The sequence below is a fragment of the Nicotiana attenuata genome, unplaced genomic scaffold (genome assembly GCF_001879085.1).
Source record: "Nicotiana attenuata strain UT unplaced genomic scaffold, NIATTr2, whole genome shotgun sequence".
Lineage (NCBI taxonomy): Eukaryota > Viridiplantae > Streptophyta > Magnoliopsida > Solanales > Solanaceae > Nicotiana > Nicotiana attenuata.
The window spans coordinates 136,809-146,772 of NW_017672298.1; the positions used below are offsets into that span (position 1 = coordinate 136,809).

At 39.5% G+C, this 9,964-nt stretch overlaps 1 protein-coding gene across 1 annotated transcript; it reads left to right on the forward strand.

Moving 5' to 3' along the window:
* Positions 1 to 8,122: 8,122 nt before the first annotated feature.
* Positions 8,123 to 9,523, forward strand: LOC109212642. The gene is made up of 5 exons (XM_019376308.1): positions 8,123 to 8,407; positions 8,465 to 8,727; positions 8,798 to 8,892; positions 8,953 to 9,116; positions 9,500 to 9,523. Exons 1-5 carry the CDS (start codon positions 8,123 to 8,125, stop codon positions 9,521 to 9,523), a joined length of 831 nt encoding a protein of 276 aa, XP_019231853.1.
* The last annotated feature ends 441 nt before the right edge of the window (positions 9,524 to 9,964 follow it).

A 9,964-nucleotide genomic window follows, 5' to 3' on the forward strand; every position in this document is an offset into this window, starting at 1 on the left:
TCACTACTCTTCCTGATCGTGAAAGTACCTTAGCGATCACGAAAGCCAAATCTGCTACTGCCAAAAGTCCCTATACCACAATCACTGACAACCCTCATGATCGCGGGGCATAGCAACCCAAACCTACACGTTAGCGTAAGGCCTCATCGCATTTGCGATGACCAAATTCTCCTCAGCCATCAGACCCTCCTTTGCGTTCGCAATTGCCCTGCCGCACTCGTGAAGGCCAATCTGCTCAGATCCTACTCCTCACGTTCGTGACTCCCTTTTCGCTTTCGCATAGAACAAAATACTCATGGCCCCCAGTTCCTTCTCCGCGTTCGTGGCTCCCTTGTCGCGATCGTGTAGCACAAAAACCACCAGTGCAAAGGTCTTTCCTCATGAATGGATGCTTCCCACTGAATTCGCAAAGAACAATACCAGCAGCAGCAAAATACACAAAAATGGTCCGAAACCATCCTAACACATACCCTAGGACCTCGAGACCTCGTCCAATCATACTAACTACTCCCAATACCTTATTCAAACTTATTTAAAAGCTCGAAATGCTCCTAATAGTATCAAAACCAAGAATAGAAAATCAAAATCCTTCTTTTAACTTTCAAACCTTCAAACTTCGCTGGACGCGTCCGAATCACACTTAGACATTCAGGATCACGACCAAACTTCACACGCAAGTTCCAATCAACTAAATGAACCTATCCAAGTTCCTGGAACACCATCCAGGGTCCTATAGCACCAAAGTCCACTCCAAGTCGAACTTAGCAAATTCAAAACCTTCAAACTATAAACTTCTGACAATAAGAGCCAAATCATTCTTGGACCACCTGATACTTAACCCGAACATATGTCTAAGTCTAAAATATCATATGAACCCATAGGAGCCTTCAAATTCCAATTGTAAGGTTGTTTACTCATAAAGTAAACCTTGGTCAACTCTTCAAACCTAAAGCTTTCGAATTGAGAATTATTCTTCCAAATCAACTCCGAACTTCTCGAAAGTCAAAACCAACTACATATGCAAGTAATATTTCATAAAGTGAATCTACTTAAGGTCTGAACCTACTGAAAGATATTATTAAGCTCAAAATAACTGGCTGGATCGTTATATAATCTGGGATAAAAAGAAGACATATGATCCTTTTAAAACTGAGTTCATGCGGGAAATGAAGGATGAATTCCATGGTGAGGTAGACCAGATCCCGAGGGTAACTCTGCTCCTAAAGGGCCCTGGCTCAAAGAAGTATACTCACTTGCTGTTCAAACCAAGTACAGCCTGAAGTTGATTCCAAAGAGGTTCAAGATGCTGGATATTCCAAAGTACGATAGAACATCAGATCAAAAAGAGCACATCACGACCTATAACACAGCTATGAAGGGAAATAAACTGGCTCCGCACAAGATCGAATCACTTTTGCTAAAGAAATTTGGTGAAACCCTAAGACAAGGGAGTGATAATAGGTTAAAATCTCGTGTTTTAGTCATAGTTTGCACTCTAATTACCGCATTTTGCATGTGTTTGAGCTTAAATGTTAGTGTATTTCACGTATTATGCGTTTTATGCATTGCAGGAAGTGATTCCTAGTTAAAAAGATAATTAGGACCTTAATCGAATAAGTTGGAGCTTTGAAGTCTGAGTAAAAGTCTAAGGGATTAAACCGGGATCGCGTTCGGGAGTCGAGAGCCAAGTTTGGATATCAAAAATTGAAGAAAACAAATTACTCTATAAAAAGTCTACTGCCCGCGGTGCATGGGGCGGCGTGGCAGTGTAAATTACTGCTGCCCTATCAAAATTTGCTCTATGAACTTTCCCACTAGCGCCCCGGGCGGCGCATGGCGCGGCGTACATGTACAAATTTCTCAGAGTGTTTTCCTATTTTGGCTAGGAAAGGGTAGTTTCATCCGAGCACAGTTCTACATGGTATAAATACACCAAAAAGATATTTTTGAAGGGACTTTTGACCTAGGGAAGATTGGAAGAGCATTGGAGACTCAAAACATAAGGATTCATCATTCTTTCCTCAACTCAACGCCAGAGTTTGGATTGTATTCATGTTTTCTTATTATTCAACTTTCTTTGTGATGAATTTCTCCATGAATGTGGAGTATTTTACCTTAGGATTTGACGGATTTGGTGTTTTGATTGCTATTTGTGGATGTTAACTCTAGTTCTTTGCTTGAAATCGTTTATGGAGTTTTTAATTGTTTGCTACTTATTCACCAGTTTATTTAATAAAGAGGAATATTGTGGTTATTACCTTGTATTATTTTATTTGGTTTAATTTAGTGATTCTCTTAAGTAATCTAAAGAGCTTGTTGGATTATTGATTAAATCATGTTAGGAGAATATTCAAGAGACGTTTTCCTGAAGACTAATCCATTAACGCGTGCTTGCATATTTTCACAGAGCTTATATTAGTTCACCTCATAAAGTTAAGATTTAATCGAGAGAGGAGTCCTCACTACATGTTGGAACTAATTATCGAGTGAATTCGTTAGAATCATTAGAACATTAGAGTGAATTGAACTAGAGTTAGGTCCAAAATAGCTATCTTGTACCTATCCTGTCACGATTCTTATTTATCCCGTTGATATTTTTGTGTTGCTTAACTCTTATCTTTCTGTGATCAATTGTTAATTATTTTAGTTTTCATGGTTAATATTAGTTATAAGCCATCCAAACCAAAGTGTTAATCATCCTGAATAGCGTGAAACCAGAAATTTCTAGAGCATTATTTGAATCCAATCACTTTGGAGACGATAATTAAACAATACTAACTTTCATTAGGATAATTTTGTGCTAATTTATGAATCTATTTTATTTTATTCTTCACGGTGTTTTTTTGTGTGTGTGCAGGCAACATGTTTTGTTCGTTGGTGTATGATTCGATCTTCTTTAAAAGAAGTAACACCCTACAAATCAGAGTTGGAAAAACACTTGCAACAACTGAGAAAAGAGAAAGAACTCATCGAAAAATACTTGAGGCAATCTTTAAACCAAGAGGACATGGTTAAAACGGTGAGCCGGTAGTTGATTTGGCTGCACGGGAAGCAGCCCAACAGCAAGCAGCCGCACAGGTAGTTGCTAAGGCAACCCGTAGAGTAGCTGAGGAGACCCTCAAAGATGATGGGGGTCGAAGACTCAATCTAAATCGACCCTTGGTTGAAAAGCAGTTCGAGAATGAGGTACCCAGGCTTGGTAGAGAATTGGGTGATTATGCCAGACCAATCTACAATCAGGGATTGTCCAGTGTCAGACCTTCTCCCGTAGCAGCGAATAATTTTGAGTTGAAGCAAGGCTTGCTTCAAACCATCCAGAACAACCGTTCCTTCAAAGAGAAGGTGAATGAAGATCCTATCACTCACTTGATGGATTTTGAGGAAATTATGAACACCTTCCAGTACACCAGAGTGTCAAAAGATGCAGTCTACTTAAGGGCATTCCCCTTTTCTCTGAAGGATGATGCAAAGCACTGGCATCGAAGCTTACCAACTATGTCGATAGGGACATGGGAATATATGACAAAAAAGTTCCTTGACAAATACTTCTCAGCTATAAAAATAGTGAAATTCAGAAGGGAAATTCATAATTCTGCCAATAGGACACTGAAACAGTTTTTGAGGCTTCTGAAATCAAAGAGATTGTGTGAAAGTGTCAGCATAATGGGATTGAATTTTGGATGCAACTCCAGGAGTTTTGGGATGGACTGACAACCTCCTCACGATGAACTCTGAGTACTGCAGTTGGAGGTCCTTTAATAAAGAAGACTCCGGAGGAGATTGTTGCAATTCTTGATGAGCTCTCTAAAGATGCTAACCAATGGACTCCTGAGAGTAATGATAGAATAAAATCAGTTGTGGTTCACCAGGTAGACTCTAACACATCAGTGTAAGCCCAGCTAGACACCATGGCCAGAGAGATAAGAAAGTTATCATAGTCCAAGGTACAGAGTGCGTCGCAAGTAGCATGTGACTTTTGTGGAATGGGACACCCTACACATGAGTGTCAAGCTTTAGCTGAAGTACTAAATGTTGTGGGGAGCTTTGACAGAGGCAACTACAAAAGTGGAAACAATTTTAACTCCATGGGGTAGAGGCACCTAGAGCTTTCTTGGAGTTCACTAGATGGTAGTGCAAATGCATGGCAGCAAAATAACTCTAGACCCCAGGGACAGGGAGCTCCAGGTTTTCAAAATTAGCAGAGGCAGCAATATCATCCTGCACAATATGATCGCTCTAGCATGGAAGATTTGATGAAGGCATTTATTATTAAGATAGATAAGAGGCTTGAAACCCATGGCGCATCTATCAGAGAACAGGGCACAACCATTCTGATCTTAGAAAGACAGGTGGGGAAACTAGCTAATCTATTATCTGAGAAGGTTCCAGGAACTCTCCCTTTTGAAATTGAAAGAAATCCAAAAGAGAAAATAAATGCAGTGTTGTTGAGGAGTGGGCACGTATTGGAGGATCCCAGAGCAAAACAAAAGGATGAGCTAATTGAAAGACATGTGCAGATTGTGGAGGAGCAGAAAAATGACAACATTCTAGAAGGTACAGGGATGGTAGATGATGGTCTGAAGAAGAAGGGGAAGACTATAGCTCAGAAGAAGAAGAAGAAATATGAGAATGCAATAAATGAGGAGACTGAAGAAAGTAAATATATGCATGCTCTACCTTTCCCGCAGAAATAGAGAAGAGAGAAGATGGACAAACAATTCGGGTGCTTTCTAGAAGTGCTCAAGCAGGTGCATGTGAATATACCGGTCACAGAGGTGCTCTCACAGATGCTAGATAAAAGGTACTGGTAAGGTCAGTAAGCCACTCTCTCATGCTATAGGAGATGTATATTATGTCGTAGGCCTCAAACATAATTTCCTTAGCATTTCTCAAATGTGTGATAAAAGAAATTAGGTAAAATTCAATTCAAAAATTTGCACTCTAACTAAGCTTGATACTGATGAAGTTGTGTTAGAAGGTAAGAGACATAACAATGTTTACAAGATATCCATTATGTCTCTTCCTCAGAGTGAGCACACAATCTTAAGTGTAGTGGAGAATGATCTACTGTTATGGATAGAAGATTGGGTCATGCCAGTCTCAACTTAACAAATTGGCAGCAAAGAACTTGGTTCTTGGCCTACCAAAAGTTGAGTTTTCCTCAGACAAGGTATGTGATGTCTGTGTTAGGGGGAAATATATAAGGTTGATGGTAGGCTAGAAACTCGTGTTTTAGTTGTAGTTTGCACTTAAATTACTGCATTTTACTTGTGTTTGAGCTTAAATGTTAGTGTATTGCACTTATTATGTGTTTTATGTCGTGCAGGAAGTGATACCGAGATAAGAAGATAATCGGGAGCTAAACTAAACATGTTGGAGCTTTCAAGTCTGATTAAAAGCCCAAGGGAATAAACCGGAATCGCGTTCGGGGGGTCGAGAGCCAAGACTCGATGTCAAAAATTGATGAAAATGAATTACTCTATAAAAAGTCTACTACCCCGGCGCAGGGGGCGGCGCGGCAGTGTCAAATGCTACTGTTTGTCAAAAAGTGATAGTAGGCTGGAAACTAGTATTTTAGTCATAGTTTGCCCTCCAATTATTGCATTTTACTTGTGTTTGAGCTTAAATGTTAGTGTATTGTACTTATTATGTGTATTTTACGCTTTGTAGGAAGTGATTCGGAGCTATTAAGATAATTTGGAGCTAATTTGAACAAGTTGGAGCTTTGAAGTCTGAGTAAAAGCTCAAGAAATTAAGGCGGGATCACGTTCGGGGGTCGAGGACCAAGTCTGGATATCAAAAAGTGTGAAAAAAAGATTAATCTGAGAAAAATGCACTACCGCGCCGCGAGTTTGGATGGAATTCATGTTTTCTTTTGTGGTGACTTCCTTTATGAATATGGAGTATGTTTTGATTGATATTTATGTATTTTAACTCTAGTTCTATGCTTGAATTCGTTTATGAAGCTTTGAATTGATTGCAACTTTATTCACTAGTTTATTTAATTGAAAGAGGAATATTTTGGTGATTATCTTTGCATTATTTTGTTTGGTTTAATTCAGTGATTCTTTTAAGTAATCGAAAGAGCTTGTTGAATTGTTGATTAAATAAAGTTAGGAGAACATTCGAGAGACGTTTTCTGAAGAATAATCCTTAAATGCATGCTTGAATACTACACGTTTGAACTAATCATCAAGTGAATTCGTGAGACTCATCAGAACATTAGAGCGGATTAAACTAGAGTAGATCTCAAATAGCTATCTTGCACCTATCCTGTCATGATCCTTATTTCTCCTATTGATATTTCAGTGTTGCTCAACTCTTGACTTATAATGATCAATTGTTAATTATTTTAGTTTCATAGTTAATATTAGATTACTCATTTCAACAAATGTGTTAATCATCCTTAATAGTGTTAAGCTAGAAATTACTTGAACATTATTTTAATCCAATCCCCGGGAGACGGTAATCCTAACTATACTATCTTTGGCTAGCAAGAACTAATTTCGTGTAGTTTTTTGAGCTCATCAAATATTGGCGCCCTTGCAGAGGATTCGAAATCAATAAGGTTCAAATTAGTTTTTGATGCTAATTCAGGAACCAATTTTATTTTATTCTTCACGGTTTTTCTCATTCGTGTGCAGGCAACAGGTTCAGCTCTTTGGTGTATGACCCGATCTTCTTCTAAGGAAGTGATTCCATACGATCCAGAGGTGGAAAAGCGTATGCGACAGTTGAGGAAAGAGAAATAAAACACCGGGAAATTCTTAGGGAAATCTTTAACCCAAGAGAATATCGCGAAGAACGGTGAGGAGATAGTTGATTTAGCTGCACGGGAAGCAGCCCAATAGGAAGCAGTCGCACAGGCAACTACTGAAATAGCTCTCAAAGCTGATGAAATGGTTGACGGGAATGGAAGACGAAGATTCAACCTGAACTGACCTCTGGTTGAAGACAAATTTGAAAATAATATGCCCAGGCCTGGAAGATCACTAGGAGACTACGCCAGGCCAGTCGACAACCAAGGAGTATCTAGTGTGCGACCCCCTCCTATCACAACCAATAATCTTGAGATCAAGCAAGGGCTACTTCAGACCGTTCTGAACAATTTTGTCTTCCTGGCAAACTCAATGAAGATCCAAATACCCTTTGATTGATTTTGATAAGATTATGAATACCTTCCAGCACAACGAAGTATCGAAAGATGCTATCTACTTAAGGACATTTCCTTTTTCACCGAGGGAAGATTCTAAGCACTGGTTGCAAAGTTTGCAGACTGGGTCAATTCAAACTAGGGAAGACATTACAAAGAAGTTCATTGAAAAATATTTTTCGGCTGCAAAAACAAGGAAAATTCGAAAAGTGATCCACAACTTCAAGCAGAAAGAGACATAAACGGTGTTTGAAGCACGAGAAAGATTTAAGGATATTGTGAGAAGATGTCATCATCATGAAGTGGACTTGTGGATGCAACTCCAAGATTTCTAGGATAGTCTGACACCCTCTGGCAGGAGGACGCTAAACAATGCAATTGGAGGTCCTCTTATGAAGAAAACTCCTGAGGAAATTGTTGCAATTCTGAATGTATTATCTGAAGATGCAAATCAATGGCCTGCAGATCATAACCATAGAAGAAAATCAGTTGGGGTGCACCGGGTAGACTCTAACACATCAATGCAAGCGCAGCTAGACATCATGGCCAGAGAGATAAGAAAGTTAACATTGGCCAAGGTATTGAGTGAGCCGCAAGCAGCATGTGGCTTTTGTGGAATGAAACACCCTATACACAAGTGTCAAGCTTCAGCTAAAGTAGTAAATTCTAGGGGGAGCTTTGAGAGAGGCAACTACCAAAGTGGCAAAAATATTAATTCCATGGGAAGAGGCACCTAGGTTTTTCTTGGGGTTACCAGGTGGTAGTGCAAACGTATGGCGGCAAAATAACTCCAGACCTTAAGGGTAGGGAGCTATAGGTTTTCAAATTCAGCAGAGGCAGTAATACCACCCTCCACAGTCTAATCAGTCTAGCATGGAAGATCTTATGAAGACTTTTATTACTAAGACAGATAGGAGGCTTGATACCCATAGCGTATCTATTAGAGAACTGGGCACGGCCTTTCGAAACATGGAAAGACAAGTGGGGCAACTAGCTAATCTATCGTATGAGAGGGTTCCGAGAATTCTCCCTCCCGATACTGAAAGAAATCCAAAAGAGACTATAAATGCAGTATCTTTTAGGAGTGGGCATGTATTGGAGGATCCCATGGCAAAACAAAATGATGAGCTGATTGAAAGACAGGTGGAGATTGTGGAGGAGCAAAAAATGACAATATTCAATAAGGTGGATGATGGTCTGAAGAAGCATAGGAAAGGGAAGACTAGAGCTCAGAAGAAGAAGAAAGATGAGAATGCAATAAATGAGGAGACGTAAAAATGTAAATACTTGCCTGCTCTACCTTTTCCACAGAAGCAGAGAAGAGAGAAGCTGGACAAACAATTCGGGCGCTTTCTAGAAGTGCTCATGCAGGTGCATGTGAATATAACTTTCACAGAGGTGCTATTACTGATGCCAGCTTATGCTAAATTTCCTAAGGAGATATTGTACAAAAAGCGAAAAGCGGAAGACACATTGGTTGTCAAGCTCACAGAGCATTGTAGTGTCATTATGCAAAATAAGCTCCCTCAAAAGTGGAGAAACAAGGAGTTTTACTATACCTTGCTCTTTAGGAAGTACTACATATGAAAAATCTTTGTATGATTCAGGTGCTTCCATTAATCTTATGCCTTTGTCTATTTTCAGGAAATTGGAGGGAGAGATTGGAGAAATCAAGTCGATACCTGTGTCCTTGCAGCTGGCGGATCAAACCACAATCATACCTAAAAGAATAGTGGAAGGTAAGCTAGTTTGAGTGGATGAATTTGTGTTCTCTGTGGACTTCATTGTGGTGAATATAGAAGAGAATAGGGAGTTCCCTCTAATTTTAGGAAGTCCCTTCTTCGCTACGAGTAGAGCAATTCTGGACATTCAGGAAAGGCAACTCATGCTCAGAGTGGGGGAGGAAAGGGTGATCTTCAAGATTGAAGGTGCAAAGGGGGACCTAAAGGAGCAATTGGAGAGAGTAAAACTGATAAGTGTGGGGTGTACCCAAACAATACTTAAAAAAAGCTCTTAGAATGGATGTGTGCACTACGTCGGGCGTGCAAAAGAACTCCCGACTTCGATTTAGATCCCGACTAGATGAACCAAGAAAAATTCCTTTACCTCTTGCATTTTATTTGTGTTTCATGGGGACATTCTACATTTAAAGTGTGGGTGGAGATGTAAATATGTACATGTGCATTTTTCTGCATTTCTTTCGATTGAATTTTTTTTTTTTTTTTGACTTTTCCTGATGATGAATTTCCTCGGCGGTCTTCTTGAGGAATCAAAGTTGAAGAAAAAAATATATATTGTTTTCTTAGTTAGTGTAACAATTTCTCCTTGGTTTTCTTTGTGATGCAGTTCTTTTTCAAGGGTTTTGCTTGAATCAGATGTAGTTAGTTTTGCTTTTGTTTGGAATAAGGAAGTCTTGTGCTATGGTGATTAATGGAGATAACTGCTCTTGACTTTATTGTTCTTTGAGAGTAGTAAGTGCCTTAGTTGTAACGCTTAGGCTCAGTTCTTGTCTCTTGGATAAGTGCCTTAAATTGTTTGATGATGATGTTGCTTAACTGCTTTGACTAGAGAGTCGGGATAGATCCAATCCTGAGTGAGTTATGTGTCAATGTGTGTGTGAGGTCATTCTTGATATTCTGTGCATGTCAGTTGCTGTCTAGAACCTGCCCCGTGTGTTTGCAAAGTGAAGTAGAAGTCTTGTTCAGTCTAGGAAGTGATATAGGTATTTCTTTGTGAGCAAATTATATGCTTGTGACCGCCTTATTGCTGTGTATCTTAGTTGGCCCCTTTGAGCCTGTAATCTTGTTTTCT